Raw genomic sequence first — 17,200 nt, 5'->3', positions numbered from 1 at the left:
TATACATTAGATAGTTAATAGAATTTGCTATAGAAGGCATTGTATCCCCTCTGCCAAATTCCTATGACAAAGTCTTAATCCTTACTATATTTGGAGATCGGGCTTTTGGGAATAATTAAGATTAAATGAGGTCTTAAGAGCCATAATCTGATAAGTATTGGTGGCCTTATAAGAAGAGGTGGGAGAGAGAGAAAGAGAATATGAATGAATTAATAAATCTCTTCACCATAAAAGGACACAGGTAAAAAGTTGACATTAGCAAGTCAGGAAGAGAGCCCTCACCAGGAACCAAATTGACTGGCATACTGATCTTGGACTTTCCAGCTTCCAAAATAGGAGAAACAAATGTCTGTGGTTTAAACCATTCAGTCTGTGGCATTGTGGGAAGCGTAAGCAGAGTAACATAGAATGCAAAATCTGTTGTTTAAAAACATACATATAGGGCTGGGGTTGTGGCTCAGTGGTAGAGGCACTACCTAGCATGTGTGAGGCACTGGTTTTGATTCTTAGCACCACATATAAATAAAAAGTAAAGGTTTATCAACAATTAAAAATATTTTTAAAAAAATACATATATACACAGAAAACTTCATACTTAAGATTTGAAGTCACCACCAATTAATTGCTTCTCAAAAGTTGTATGTGAAGGTGCTACAAGGAGTTTCCTGGTGGGCACAAAGCCACTCTTTCAAGTTTGTCATTTCTTTTAGAGTTGTTGTCTTCTACTTCAAGATACTGTGACAGTTAGGCATGGTAGCGCACACCTATAATCCCAGTGGCTCAGGAGGATGAGGTAGGAGGATCACAAGTTTAAAGCCAGTCTCAGCAACTGAGCAAGGCCCTAAGCAACTTAGCAAGACCCTGTCTCTAATAAAATATAAAAAACAGGGCTGGGGATGTGCCTCAGTGGTTAAGCACCCCTGGGTTCAATCCCCAGTACCAGGGAGGAAAAAAAAAAAAAAGACACTGTAACAAATCATTTTCTGACTTACAATCTTTGCTTTTCCTTCACACACACTAGCATGAAGACTCTTACTTCCTTTCTTCTTCTATTCAAATATGAAATATATATACTGTAAGAAGTATAAAAACTATTCAATTTGAATTAAAATACTATGCTTCCATCTAAGAACAAGAGGAAATATACCCTCTGATATAGTTATTTCTATATTCTAACTTTCAAACTTAACTATTCAGACATCCTATTACATTACTTACTGTTTTTCTGGTTGAACCACTGCAATTTTCCTCTGTTTATGTACTATAAGAAGAGAGGGAAAAAGTCAAGAAAAATAAGACAAAAGAAAATTATATATGTATTGTTTATATAAGCATTTTTAAAACTTAGTTCTGTATATATATAACTATATATACCTACTACTATAAATTAGTGCTTATGTGTTTGAATATCTAAACTAAGGCACATTTTCTAGGTAGGAGTCTTTATAGAAGGAGCAAAAATTGATATTTTCAAAGGTCCCTGGGTTAATCAATTCCCAGGAATATTTTCCAAGCAAAACTAGATATTCAAGATATTCAAGAGAAACTGGTTTGACACAAGTATGAATCAGATCATTCAATGTGGGAAGGGACAGTTTTCAACATATGGTGTTGGGAAAAGTGAATTCTCTTACCTTACAACATATATAAAACTGAACTAAAATTGACCAGAGAGGCTGTGGTTGTGGCTTAATGGTAGAGTGCTTGCTCTACTCCTGGTCAATCCCCAGCACAACATTAAAAAAAAAAAAAAAAAAAAAAAAAAAACCAACAACAAACTAAACAAACAAAACAAAGGCATTACGTTCATCTACAACAAAAAATATTTTTTTAAAAAAATGACCAGAGAGCTAAATATAAGAGAGAAAGCTATAAAACTCTTAACAGAAAAACATGAAAAAACCTTCACAACATCATACTTGTCAATCACTTCTTCAATATGACACTGACATCTGAGGCAATAAAAGAAAAAAACAAAATTGACTAAATTGAAATTAAAATTTGGTGCATAAAAAGAGAATAAAATCTTGGGGCTGTGGTTGTAGCTCAACGATAGAGTGCTTGCCTTGCCTATGTGAGGCTCTGGGTTCACTTCTCAGCCCCACATATAAATAAGTGAATTAAAGGTCCATTGACAACTAAAAAAATTTTTTTAAATATTTTTTAAAAATCGTATATGGGCTGGGGATATAGCTCAGTTGGTAGAGTGCTTGCCTTGCATGCACAAGGCCCTGGGTTTAATCTCCAGCACCGAAAAAAAAAAAAAAAAAATCGTATGCATGTCAAGAAAGTGAAAAAGCCAGCCATAAAAGGGGAGAAAGTATTTCCAAGTCATGTATATAAAAAAGGATTAATTTCTGTAAAATGCAAAGAGCTCTGACAACTCAATAAATGATAAATATTCCAATTTAAAAGGGTGAAGGATTTGAGTACATATTTTTCCAGAGACAACATATTAATGTCCAATAAGCATACAAGAAGATGCTCAACATCACTAACCATTAGAAAAATGCAAATCAAAACCATACCACTTACAACCACTAGGATAGCTATCAAAAAACAAAGGAGTTGGGTATGGTGGAGCACACCTGTAATCCCAGTGGTTTGGAAGGCTGAGACAAGAGGATTACGAATTTAGTCAGACTCGGCAACTTAGCAAGGCCCAAAGCAACTGAGACCCTGACTCCAAATAAAATATAAAAAGGGGGCCTGAGGGTGTTGCTCAGTGGTTAAGCACCCCTGGGTTCAATCCCTAGCACAAAAAAAAGAAAGAAAGAAAGGAAGAAAGAAAGAAAGAAAGAGAAAAAGAAAAAGAAAAAAGAAAATAAGCACTAGGGAGTTTGTGCAACAGCTGGTGGAAATGTAATATACAGCAGCTGCTTTGAAAAACAGTTTGGCATTTCCTCAAACTGTGAAAACACAGTTACCATATGACTCAGCATTTCCACTCATTAGAATGTACCCAAGAGAAATGAAGACCCAAGTCCTTACATAAAAACTTGTACACTAAAGTTCACGGCAGCATTGTTCATAATAGTAAAAAAATGGAAACAACCCAAATGTTCATCAACTGATGAATGGATAAACAAAATGTGGCATATTCATACAATGGAATATTATTCAGCTATATAAAGGAATAAAGTACTGATAGACACTAATTCACATGAATGAATTCAGAAAATATGCTAAGTAAAAGAAGACAGTCACAGAAGACCACATATTATATGATTCCACTAATAGTAAATGTTCAACATAGGTAAATCAATGGAGACAGAAAGTAGTTTAGAGGTTGCCAGATTAGTGGTTGCCTGGGAAGGGGATGATTGCTAATGGGAATGGCGTGTCTTCTGAAGATGAAAAACATGTTCTCAAATTAACTATGAAGAGAATAGCACAACTTTGTGAATATACTAAAACCGAGGAATTGTAAACTTCAAAAGAGCAAATTTTAAGGTACACTAATTATATCTCAAAACTATTTTAAAAGGAGGAGAGATAGAATATTACATCTAAGATTAGGTTACACTGTAATCCCAGTGACTGGGGAGTCTGAAGTAGAAGAATCGCAAGTTGAAGGTCAGCTTCAGCAACACAACAACAACTTGTCTCAAAATAAAAATTAAAAAGAACTAGGGACGTAGCTGGGTTCAATCCCCAGTACCTTCCCACCACCACCACCCCCTAAAAAAAAAAAAAAAAAATCAAGATTAAGTTGCAAGAAGATTTTGGCTTTTATCTTATCAATTTTACTTGCTTTCTCACTTCCTCACTCTGATGGAAGCCAGTTGTCTGCTGTAAACTGCCCTATGGAGAGATCCATGTGCCAAAGAACTAAGGGAACTCTCCAATCAATAGCCAGCAAAGAGCTGAGGCCCTCAGTCCAATAGCCCATGGAAATTATTTCTTGTTACTTTGGTCTGAATGCCCCCCAAATTCATACTGACATGTAATCACCAACGTGTTGGTATTAGGAGGTGGGTCTTAAAAAGTGCTTAGATTATGAGAGCAGAGCCTTCATAATCAGTACTAGTGCCCTTATAAAAGAGGCCACAAAGAGTCAGTAGTCTTCTTTAGCATGTGAGGACACAGCAAGAAGGTCTCATCTATTAACCAGGAAACATTCCCTCATCTATTAACCAGGAAAATCCAATGATAGACTGTTCTTGAATTTCCTAGCTTCCAATGATGAGTTATTTTCAAATTACTCAGTCTATGATATTTTGTTATAGCAGCAAGAATGGACTAAGACACTTGCCAATAATCATCTGAGTAAATTTGGGAGCAGAACCTTCCCACATTAAGCCTTGAGATGTTTCCTGCCCTTCCTGATACCTTCACTGAAGCTTTAGAGAAATGTAGATCCAAGAGAACCAACCAAAGTTATATCCAAGATTCCCAAACCACAGAAACTCTAAGATAATGTTTTTTGCAACAAAAAATTTCCTATGCAGAAACAGATAACCAGTTTTTCTATAAAATGTCCATATTTACCCTAATTGGTAAAAGTCATATACAACAAATCACTTAACAATCAATCCTCTAGCCCTAAAAAAGATACCTCGTGCCCGGCGAGGAGTGCTGAGGGGGTGGCCATTGGTCTCACACCAGCCCAAAGGAAATATATCCATGGATTCCACATTCACAATACATTCGGGTATAGGCTTCTTAGAACCTGTTTAGATTAAACAAAATAAATTTCTTCAGACCATTACATAGGCTACTTCATAAAGGTTTCTAAACAATATTCTTCTACTACAGAAACACAAACACAAGTCTCTCGAGCAAGGATGTTTTTCAATTTATCTTTTTCATGTATAGTAAACATGAAAAAAGTGAACTGTGCTCTATATGTATTACTTTTATGGACCAATATGGGTAATGAATATATAAAATGACCTTAGTGAAGAAACAGCAAATAAGCAACTAGAACACCACTAGTATCATTCAATAGCTAATAAATATTACTGTCAATTATTTTTTTTCTTTCTTTTTTTTTTTTTCAATTCCTTGAAATAATTAGAAACCAGAAGGCAAAGTGACAATTCTACTCATGAGAACATTAGTTCTGGTACACTGGGAGTAAGTCAGAAAGTAAAACAGTAAATTAAAATCAGGAAATGATTTGGCAAGTTGCTCAGCAGAGGTTGCCTGAAAGTCTATGTTTCATACTGTCCTTAATGTCTACATTAGATGCCAATTCCTTAAATCAGAAATAGTAGGTACCTTCTCAGAATATGACTATTTGGCAGCAGGATTAAAAAAAAAAAGAAACCCAAGTCACACACAGTAACTACAGCACTGAGCACTCACACAGCCTTCCACCCACAAAACAGACCAATCACTGAATACTATGCTGAATAAAATACATCATTTCTACTTCAAATACTTTTTGGTACCATTTGTTTGGGGCAACCAAAATACTCTTTTCAGTAAACTGGGTTTGCCATTCATGCTCATTTATTTTAGTCTCATCACAATATATGCTATTTGACTTATCCTTCAAGAAAACAGTAATAAAGGTTTTATGCACATTCATTTCCTAAACATGGATAGAAAAATAAATGGACAGGAAAATAACAATTTTTTTGGAGGAAAATAAAATTTTAGCTTAGAGCGTTGTACTTCAAATAGAAGTGTTTAAATAAGGTTGTTATTTATCTAGACCAATTAGTATAACAAGCCACACTACCAAAACAAATAGGAAGAGCAAAGAAGAGTGGCCACATGAAATTTCCCGGGAGTGCTGGCACTTACCCTCCAGCTGCAGCCACAGGTAGGACCCTCTCACTGCAGTAATGGTGGCAATGCATACTTCTTCAGGAAAAAGAGGGTTCACTGCCTCAAGCTTCATGTTCTCCTTAAACTCATGCTCAGAAATTAACTAGAAAATGAATGGATCAAATTCACATACTACATTAATGCTCAGTATTAATTCATGTGCTCAGCTCAAAGACCTTTTCCAACCAGAACTTGATCCCTGTGTCCACTCTAAAGTTATAGATTTCTTTTTCTTTTTTTGTTGTTTTCTAAGGAAGCAAAAAGAAAATATCTGCCTTTCTTGGTGTTACAGGCAGTGTAGTCTTTAGGTCAGAGATTTGTGCAGATTGCTACATAGATGATGATCCTGTTCAAATTGGATAGCCTCTTTTTGATTCCATTTCTTCATCTGTCAGATGAATCTGAAAACATCTCTCTCTCACTAGGTTATTACAAGGTACCAATGAAATAAGGCTCTGTGTTCCAAACCAAGTGATTCTTAACCATTGGTTCACTTCCCCTCCCTCAGAGGGCTCCACCATACTAAAAACTTCCTGGTTCATATTGGTATGTATACATAAAAGAAAGTCAGGATTAAAAAATATTTATGAATAAGGGGGAAGGGTCATTCAAGATAGATTTTTAAAATCTGGAGCTTTGAGTCAAAATGAATAACTAAATATCTGCATTTGTTTTCTTTTCTGAAAAGTCACTAAAAGTTTTTAAGATATAAACCTAACAAAATGGATATAACAGAAGATAAAAAAATTTTTTCAATATTATAAGATGCTATTATAATTTAATGATACGTAGTGTCTCAACAGATAAGTTGTAGAACTACTTTTTGAAGCAGACACATAGCTGCTTTTGATATGAAATTTTTAAAAAATTCAGAAAGAATATATACACACATTTTTTCATTTTGGAAATTAAAGGTAAAATATAGATATATTTATAAAGCAGAAATTGCTTAGATAATCTGAGGCAAACCTGTTTTGGAATAGGTAAGGCAATGTTTTCAGTGTAACATTCAAAGTGATTTTTATCAGGACCATTAAGTTTATTTTGTGGTGTGCACATCATTTTGACCTAAACCACTTAGCCACAGTTGATATTTTTCATCCTGCTAGCTGCAAGGGATCCTGAGCATGACTCACAAATTCGGGTTTGAGGTATCAAGCTATTACTGCAGTTTTCCAAGAGTAAAACTTAGATTCAGGTCTTAATCAGTTTACTTTTTATTAAAAGTGAAAAAATAGATTGGTAAGTCAGCACTTTTTTTTTTAAGTTAGGCATGCATTTTATTTCTCCTTTTATTTATTATTAAAGCTTTACAGTTATATATAGCAGCTGGGTTCATCATGACAAACTCATACATCATAGGATTTTGTTTCAGCTCATGGTCCTTTCCTTTTACCTCTTGTCCTCCTTCCCCTCCCCCCTTCTCCTTCCTCTACTCCACTAGACTTCCTTACACGCATCTATTTATTTACATTTGATTGATTCTTTTTACTTATGCATAAAGGTGAAATTCCCTTGGCATGTTCATATGTGCACATAAAATGATTTTTTTAAAGAATTCATTCTGCACTGCCTCTCCTTACCCATCCCTCCATTTTGCCTCTCAATCTCCTTTATCTATATTACCACTCTTCCCTTTATTATATCCTACCCTTCCCTTCCCCTTTCCTTTATTTCACTTTAGCTTCCACATATGAGAAAAAACATTTGAGTTTTGAGTTTCTCAGTAGGGCTCATTTCACTTGGCATGATATTCTCCATTTCCACTCATTTACCAGCAAATGCCATAATTTCATTTTTTTTAATGGCTGAGTAGAACTTTATTGTATATACACTACAATCTTTCAATCTATTTATCTATTGATGGGCATCTGGATTGATTCCACAATTTAGCTATTGTGAATTGTGCTACTATAAACATTGAGGTGGCTGTATCACTGTTACAGTATCCCAATTTTAGATCTTTGGGAGAATAACAAGGACTGGGATAACTGGTCATATGGTGGTATCATCCCTAGTTTTTTAGAGAATCTGCATACTGCTTTCCAGAGTGGTTGTACTAGCCCACAGTTCCACCAACATAAAAGTGTACTTTTTTCTCCATAACCTTGCTAAGGTTTATTGTTTCTTAATCATTGCCATTCTGACTGGAATAAGATGAAATCTTAGTGTGGTTTTGATCTGCATGTTCCTGATTGCTAGAGATACTAAATATTTTTTCATATATTTGATGGCCATTTGTGTTTCTTCCTTTGAGAAGTTTTTGTTTACTTCTTTTGCCCATTTATTGATTGGGTCGTTTTTTGGTATTAAGCTTTTTGAGTTCTTTATATATTCTGGATATTAGTCCCCTATAGGAGGAATAGTTGGTCAAGATTTCCTCCCATTCTATAGGCTCCCTCTTTGTGCTCTTAAAATTTCCATTGCTGTATATAAGCTTTTTAATTTGCTGACATTTCACTTATTGATTCTTGGTTTTAGTTCTTGTCTTGGGGGTCTTGTTAAGAAAGTCAGTGCCAGCACTTATAAGATGAAGGGTTGACTCTTTTTTCCAGCAGTTGCAAAGTTTCGGGTCTAATTCTGAAGTCTCTGATCCATGTCAATTTGAGTTTTATGCAGGATGAGAGATAGGGATTCACTTTCATTTTTTCTACATGTAGCTATCCAGTTTTCCCAGCACCATTTGTTAAAAAGGCTGTCTTTTCTCCAAAATATTTTTTTGGCACCTTGGTCAAGTAACCAGATGGCTGCAGGTATGTGGATTTGTCTGTATTTTCTATTCTGTTCCATTGGTCTTCCTGTCTACTTTGATGCCAATACCATGCTGTTTTTGTTATTATAGCTCTGTCTGTAGTATAATTTCAGATCAGATATTGTGATTCCTCCTATTTCACTTTTCTTGCTTAGTATTGCTTTGGCTATTTTGGGTATCTCATTCTTCCAAATGAATTAAAAAATTGTTTTTTCTAATTATGTGAAGAATGTCATTAGTATTTTTGAAGCCATCATTACTCAGCACTTATTTTTTGTTCTTTTCAGTTATATATGACAGAAGAATCCATTTTGATATAATTATGTAAGCATGGATATGTCTTATTCCAGTTAAGAGTTCCATTCTTATGGATGTAGATGTGGTGGGATTCGCCTGTATTGTTTTCATATACATACATGGGAAAAACTATGTCAGATTCTTTCCACTATCTTTATGTCATTGGTATTTTGATGGGGATTTCATTGAATCTACATATTGCTTTTGGTAGTATAGCCAATTTGACAATAATAATTCTACCTATCCAGGAACATGAGGTATCTTTCCATCTTCTAAAGTCTTCTTTAATTTCTTTCTTCAGTGTTCTATAATTTTCATTGTAGAGCTCTTTTATTTCCTTAGATTAATTTCCAAGTTTCTTTTTCTTTCTTTTTTTGTTTTTTTGAGGTTATTGTGAATGGAATAGTTTTACTGATTTCTTCCTCAGCTGTTGTGAGTACAGGAAAGCTATTGACTTATGGGTGTTGATCTTGCATCCTTCTACTTTGCTGAACTCATTTATAAGCTCTAGAAATTTTCTGGTAGATTTTTTTGGGTCTTCTAGATATAGGATCGTGTCATCAGCAACAGATGGTTTGACTTCTTTTCCTATTTGTATCCCTTTGATTTTCTTTTCTTGCCTGATAGTTCCGCCTAATGTTTCAAGGACTATAGTGAATAGAAGTGAGTAGATGGCCTTGTCTTGTTTCTGATTTCAGAAGAAATGCTTGTAGTTTTTCTCCATTCACTATGATGTTGTCTTTGGGTTTGTCACAAACAGCCTTTATAATACTGAGGTAAATTCCTTCAATCCCTACCTTCTCTAGCATTTTTAATATGAATGGGTACAGAATTATATCAAAGGCCTTTTCTTCATCTATTGAGATGATCATGTGATTCTTGTCCTTAATTCTATTTAAGTAGTGAATTACATTTATTGATTTGCATATGTTGAACCAACCTTTTATCCCTGAAGTGAAACCCACTTGATCGTGGTATATATATATATATATATATATATATTTTTTTTTTTTTTTTTTTTTTTTGTGTGGTGCTGGGGATCGAACCCAGGGCCTTGTGCTTGCAAGGCAAGCACTTTACCAACTGAGCTATCTCCCCAGCTCCCGTGGTATATTTTTGATGTGTTGAAACAATATTTTATAAACTAAAATTCAAAATAAGGTCTATTATCTAAGCATATAATGAAAGATGAATCTAAGTTGACAGTAAAAAAGCTAAGAACTAAAAAAAAAAAAAACAAAAAACTAAGAACTGGAAAAACCAAGTACTAGGAAACTGGAGGTGGAAAAGAAATAGTTAAACAAGAAGGATTCGTTGGTAACACCTGGAGGTCCTCTACTCCACCCCACCCAATCCCCCAGGGCAACTGTCTCTTTCCCTCCATACAGAAGGTGAGATTTAGCCTCTGGATAGGGAAAAACAAAGATCCCTGGGCAGGAGGACACAGGAGTTGTTAAGGGCAAGTATGTAGTGGGTAATGAATGGGTAATGAATATACAGGGTGACCACTGTGTTGTGTTATGTTGTATTATGTTATATTATAGCACAGCAATGAAAAGTGAATCTAAATTGGCAGCAAAGAAAACTAAGAACTGATAGAATCAGATACCAGTCAGGCAGGGGATTGAAAGAGACTTCTTGTGATGATATGAAAAGCCCAAAAAGAAAAAAAGATAAGGATTTGGGTTTCCCCAACAAATGGTCAGTCAGATCATGTCCTGCAGGAAACTTCAAGGTTGATAAGTCCCATCAACATAATTAAGAGTTTCCAATCAGATTTTTCTTTTATTTCCCCATTCTTAAATATAAGCATATAAGAATTACCAGATACATAAGAATATGAAAGTCAGAAATCAAAACAGATAAAACAAGCAACTTGGAGAAAGCAGAGATCAGCAAGACAATTTCTCATCAAGCAAGGGTGTTAATATCCTCTGAGAGAGGAAAAACTACTGCATCCTTAAAACAAGAATGGTATACTAGAGAAACACAAAATTAAAACTATACTGAGATTCCATCCCTCTCCAGTCAGAATGACAATTACCAAGAATACAAGCAACAATAAATGTTGGAGAGAATGTGGGGATAAAGGTACACTCGTACATTGCTGGTGGGAATGCAAATTGGTGTAACCACTCTGGAAAGCAGTATGGAGATTCTTCAGAAAACTTGGAATGGAACTACCATTTGACCCAGCTATCCCACTCTCAGTATATACTCAAAAGACTTAAAATCAGCATACTATAGTGATGTGGCCACATCAATGTTTATAGCATCTCAATTCACTATAGCTAAGCTATGGAACCAACCCACGTGCCCTTCAACAGATGGATGGATAAAGAAAATGTGGTATATATACACAATAGAATATTACTGAGTCATAAAGAAGAATGAAATTATGGCATTTGCCAGTAAATGGATGGAACTGGAGACTATCATGCTAAGTAAAACAAGCCAACCCCAAAAAACCAAAGGCCAAATGTTCTCTCTGATATGCCTATGCTAACACACAATGGTGAGGGTGGTAGGGAAGAATAAAGTACTCTGGATTAGACAAAGGGGAATGAAGGGAAGGGAGGGGATGGGAATGGGAAAGACAGTGGAATGAATGGGACATCATTTTCCTATGTTCATATATAAATGCATGACCAGTATAACTCCACATCATGTACAACCATAAAAATGGGAAGTTATACTCCATGTATGTAAAATACATTAAAATATACTCTACTGTCATATATATATGTATATATATATATATATATATATATAGAGAGAGAGAGAGAGAGAGAGAGAGAGAGAGAGAGAGAAAGTTTTAAAAAAATTTTTAAATGGTATACTCATAAAAATGATGAATTAGTCAGAGAAGACAAATAGTTCTGGAATATAAAAAATTAAAAACTCAAAAGTTAAGCATTGAAAGATAAAGTTTAGGAACTACTCCAGAAAGCAAAGCACAAAGACCAAAGACTAAGAAACAGAAAATAGAGATTAAAGTAGAGGACTGATCAGGGGGCAACCATCCAAATAAAGAAATTCCAAAAACAGAGAAAAAAAACAGAAGGAAGGAAATCAAAGAAGTGATTCAAGAGATTTTCCCAGAAAGAAAGTATCCAAAGGGAATGTGTCCACTGAGAACCCCACACAAGGTTGCAATCCTACATCAAGGGTGTATTACCAGGAGAAGCAATGACAAAAAGATTTTATAACATTTCATCAGGGGGGAAAAGGCAGGTCATCTACAAAAGATCAAGATTAAAAATGGCTTTCAACTTCTTGACAGCAACACTAGACCACTATAAGTTAAGAAATTGAGGGCTGGGGCTGTAGCTCAGTGGCAGAGCACTTGCCTAGGACATGTGAGGCACTGAGTTCCATCCTTAACACCACAAAAAAATAAACAAATAAAATAAAGGAATTCTATCCATTTATAACTACAAAAAATTTTTTGAAAAATCAATTGAGTAATGTTTTCAAAATTCTAACATAACTTCCAACCTAAAATTCAATATTAAGTCGTCCAACTATAAATCAAATAACAGAATGAAGACATTTTCAAATATATAGTATCTACAAAAATAGCATCCTGAAACAGGGTTTAAGGAATGTAAATTTTTGTAGACAGAGAGGAAAGGTAATGTAAAATAGCTAAATGCTCATTTACTATAATATAGAATCAATAAATGTGTCTAAAATCAATGCCTAAAAGACTACAGCATATTATTTTGAAAATGAAGAAGTCTTAATACCAGAATTACAGTGAGAAGAATAGGAAGCAGTCACTTTCTGGAAAGGGAGGATGTGGAAAAGTATAAGGCTAGGGACTACTGTTCTATGTTCTAAGCTTTCCACTGCTCTTTGGCTTTTTAAGCATGTGCATGTATTATTTGAATAGAAATATTTTTAAATAAGCTTAACAATTTTTCTACATATTACATTTCAACATTTTTTCTTATTATTGAACCATCAAATTATAAAATGTCAAATTCACATCTCAGTTAAGAAAACAAAGCTTAAAAAAGCTTAAAAGCTTTTTTTTATAAACTTAAAAAAAACGAACATAATTAGTACATTAATTAACATCTGCAGTGAATGTATTTTTCTTTGGATCCTTTTACTATAATCAACAAGGTGGTTAATCGGATTGAGTGAGATAATAGTTTGAGAGTAATAGTCATAAAAAGCAAGGGAAGAACAGCAGCCCCAGCAGTCCTGGAGCAGTGGTCATGAGGGGTCTTACCGGAGGAAAGCACCTCTGGGGAGCAGCTTCAGCACCACACTGTTTGAGGTAGTCGGCCCAGTCGAAGTCCTGGTGTGGGTAGCCTACATGGAGACAAAGAGCAATGATTTGCACCACACATGCTTGCCTAGGTTTACCCTTCCGCCATGTGTCCATCCATACCTTCCAATGTTGCTAATTTAAGGATTTTTGATCATTTTAGAGAGCTTAAAAAACACTTCATAAATCCAAACCACAGTTAATTTTTCAGTGCTAGGGTCTACATATTTAATTTTATAAAAATAAAACAACTCTGGTCAAACTATACAAAGAAATTCTTCAGAATTTAAAATTTCAAATTGGGCATTTATTTTTGAGCAATTTTTTTTTAACTAGAATCATTTAACATATTGCATCTTTAGGATATTTCTCTGTATTTTAAAAGCAATCTCTTTTAATGATATTTGAAATTAAGCAGTATTTTATATGATTAGTTGACAGCAATTTACCAAAAGAATTTGGCAGTTATGACCAGACTTGATTTACACATATGAATCTAGTCTTATTATCAAATTTATTAGAACATAAAGCTCTGAAGGAAAAGAGATAACAAACAGTACTGTTTAATAAGTGAAGGTTTTTTCTTTGATCAGGCTATTTCTTTAAACATGTCTTAGCTAACAGCAATACAATGCTCTTAGCACTGTTTTCAGATTCATATACTACAGAAACTCAAAGTTCTGAGAGATGGAGAGAGGACAGTTAATAGACACAGGGGTACAGCTGAATAAAGGGAATAACTTCTGCTTTCAAAACAGGAGGGTAACTATGGTTGATGAGAATTAATTGACTATTTCAAAACAGCTAGTAGAGAAGATCTATAATGGTCTCAACACACACACACACACACACGCACACACACACACATATACACACACTCCCTCGGAAGTCAAATAGATATGTTGATCACCCTCAACTGATCGTTATACATTATTTGTATGTATTAAAATGCCACATTGTAACCTGTATACATATAATTGCTACATAACAATTAGAAAAGCACACTTTAAAAATCTCAATGCTCGGGCTGGGGATATAGTTCAGTTGGTAGAGTGCTTGCCTTGCAAGTACAAGGCCCTGGGTCAATCCCCAGCACCGGAAAAAAAAAAAAAAAAAAAAAATCTCAATGCTCTTATAATCTGAATCGTTAATTCATTTCAGAAAAAATTGAGCTTAATTCCCTACTTTAGTCTGCCAAGGTTCTTGATAGAAGCATCTCCAATCCAATGACTTGACTCAGCACCATCTGTGTGTAAAAAGCCTGTTAAGGCCTGTCTGCTCACTGTTTGAACTTCTCCCTGCCTTCATGGAGCTTAATACTGCAAAGGCACAGAGGAGGCTACTCAAGACTATGCCCTCCTTTAGCCCTTTACTTAACTTTCTCATGCAAGTGAGAAAGGTACCACACTCCCTCTGTTCCCACCTTGTTTCTCGACAGTACATTTTGTCATTTTCACTTTCATAATCGACTACCTTCTTATTTACAAGGCAGTTGGCTTGTCTACAATAATGCTAAAAGCTCCAACATCTTTAATAACTGTTTTTTTCCTTTTCACATGAAGGCGGCAAGCCCGAGCATTCCTACCGAGCAAGAACATCCTTCTATAGGTGTTCCATACAACACCCTCTTACAGTTTGCTGACTGATGGAGGAAAATCTGGGAAATTCTGTATTTTCCCCTATTCACTCCTTGAAGAGAACTGTGTTGTGCTCATTTTTCTCTCCCCAATGATGATAAGCTCAATGTTTGGTTCACAGCAAACATTCCATAAATGTTTACTGGCTGAATGGAAGGCAAAAAATTTTGAGTTTATGGCTCTTTTTAACACAAAGAGTACATCTAGCCCAGTGTTCAAGCAATCAGCATTTAGAAGGTAAAGCCATGCTTACCAAAAACCTATTAATGAAGTACACACGGACCACTGGTCAAATAATCGAACTTGCTGATATAAAAGATCAGATAGTCATCTGACATTTTCCAGATACTCTAGGTTTAAAAATATTAAAAACTTCAGTCAAGCTCAACTAAATCATAATTAAATGCCTTGATTAAAAGGCATTATAAGTTGCAAACACCAGGAAAATAAGCTTTTATTTTTCTATCTAAAGCCTCTGAGTCCTATCTTGATCATAACTTCCCACAAGGCCCAGACACCTAAAAATTAATAACCTACCTTCTAGCTCTAGCTGTTAAGGCTCTTCTCACAAGCCACTCCCAATGCTCAGTGTGCATCTGAGTTCACCCCTCAGTGACCTCCCATCAAAACACAAGATGGAATGGAATGGCTAAGGAGCCAGCACAGAACCTGGACTTGAACCAGGCAATCTGGTTATGTAGATATGTTCTCAAAGTACAAGGAAAGAACATACTCTTAACAGATTCTTAGCTTGATTTATAACTTTCAAAATGTAAATATGGAATCCAGACTTCATTTACACTTGTCTCAGGTCCCCAAAATATAAAGAACACAAGGAGGACAAAAGGTTCTAGAAATGCCATCTGACACATCTCATCTCAAGAAACAAGACAGAAGAGTGTAAATGTGCACCTGGAGGCGGGCTGATGTGTAGACCATTCTTCAGACTCCACTGCACAGGAAAGATGCCAGGACTGTTGACGTGGCATACAAACGATCGCCGTGCATGGTCCCCAGGTCGCAAGTCATCCATTTCCACCAGAAAGTACTTCTCATCAAAAACCTGTTCACACAACAGATAAAATACACAAATGGTTTTATGTGTGTGTACATGTATAAATGTATATACATACATGTACACATATATGTTTTTCCTTGGCATAGTCAAACACATTATAATAGTTCATAGTCCCACTGGGTATTAATAATGCTAAACAATTGAAAAATAACTCAATATCAGGTACTATTTTAATTAAATGCTTTTTGTATATTAATTCAATTTTAATCTTTCTAACCATCTAGTGAGGTAGATACCATTACCAACTCCACCTTGCAAGATAAAGAGTTTAAAGAAAGGTTAAATAACTTGCCCCAGGGTACAAAGCCAGGAAAATCAGAATCTGGATTCAAACCAAGTAGTTGGTCTCCAAACAAAATTTAGCTTAAACTTAGCAAGGGATCAACTACACTAATATAATGGTGTAAATATGAGGTATGCCCCAAAAGCTGCTGTTAATGCAAGAATATTCAGAGGTAAAATGATTATGAGAGCTGTAACCTGATCAGTTTATTCTATTCTGAATGAACTGAATGGGTAGCAATTGTAGGCAGGTGGGGTGTAAATGAAGGAGGTGAGTCACTGGGGGTGTGCCCTGAAAGGGTCTTTCTCCTGTGGTAAGTTCCCCCTACCATTCTGCTTCCAGACTATGCCATGAAGTGAGTAGCTTTCCTTAGGTGGTCCCTTCTACCATGATGTGCTACCTCATCTTGGGCCCAGAGCAATGGAGTTGGCAATCTATGGACTGAGCCATGAACCCCAAATAAACATTTCCTCCTCTAAGTTATTGTTAGTATTTTGGTCACAGTGATACAAAAGCTGACTAAAACAATTTAAGTTTTTAGATCCTAGCCCAGTTTCAAATGCCAAAGAAGAGAAAGTAATGATCTTCTTCTGGCTCCTAACCAGCTCACATTTCTGAAAGATTCCAAATAGGGTCTTAAGACCCTACTTACAGATTCAGAATCCCTCCATGATCTGAGAATAATTTTCTAGCAAGACAAGGAAAATTATTTATCTATATGGGTCAGATGATGCATCATTCAAGCGATTATTGTCTAGTCATGCTCCAACATAAATTACACTTTCAGTAAATGGGCTTCTGCTCTAGTCCTAAACTGAAACCCCTTCCTTATGTAGTAAACAAATACTGGACCTTGACAAAATGCTCAGCTCTTATGGTTGCTCCTTGTAAGAGCCCTTTTTTTCTTTCTTTCTTTCTTTTTTTTTTTTTTTTTTTTACCTCATCCAAACCTTTTATTTCACACAGGGAAAAATCAAGACATGCTGTTAAGTATTTCTGAACAACTGAAATCTGAATCTGGAATAATGGCCATAGCCATCTTACTGCCAGATCTTGTGACACTAATTGCCCCCACACATCTCCTCATTGTAACAAG

At 35.4% G+C, this 17,200-nt stretch overlaps 1 protein-coding gene across 6 annotated transcripts in view; it reads right to left on the bottom strand.

Moving 5' to 3' along the window:
- Sfmbt1 (Scm like with four mbt domains 1) overlaps nucleotides 1-17,200 on the bottom strand; it is a 160,133-nt gene that overhangs the window by 18,944 nt on the left and 123,989 nt on the right. For all 6 annotated transcript variants that reach the window (XM_047530992.1, XM_047530993.1, XM_047530989.1 and 3 more), the window contains 5 exons: nucleotides 15,656-15,806; nucleotides 13,068-13,150; nucleotides 5,755-5,881; nucleotides 4,559-4,672; nucleotides 1,219-1,261 (listed from right to left, as the gene is read on the bottom strand). In XM_047530992.1, coding sequence (XP_047386948.1) covers nucleotides 1,219-1,261; nucleotides 4,559-4,672; nucleotides 5,755-5,881; nucleotides 13,068-13,150; nucleotides 15,656-15,806 — 518 coding nt within the window. The remainder of the gene's footprint in view (nucleotides 1-1,218; nucleotides 1,262-4,558; nucleotides 4,673-5,754; nucleotides 5,882-13,067; nucleotides 13,151-15,655; nucleotides 15,807-17,200) is intronic.

Source organism: Sciurus carolinensis, chromosome 17 (genome assembly GCF_902686445.1).
Source record: "Sciurus carolinensis chromosome 17, mSciCar1.2, whole genome shotgun sequence".
In the NCBI taxonomy this organism is placed as follows: Eukaryota; Metazoa; Chordata; class Mammalia; order Rodentia; family Sciuridae; genus Sciurus; species Sciurus carolinensis.
This window is presented reverse-complemented; position numbering and strand designations above follow the sequence as displayed.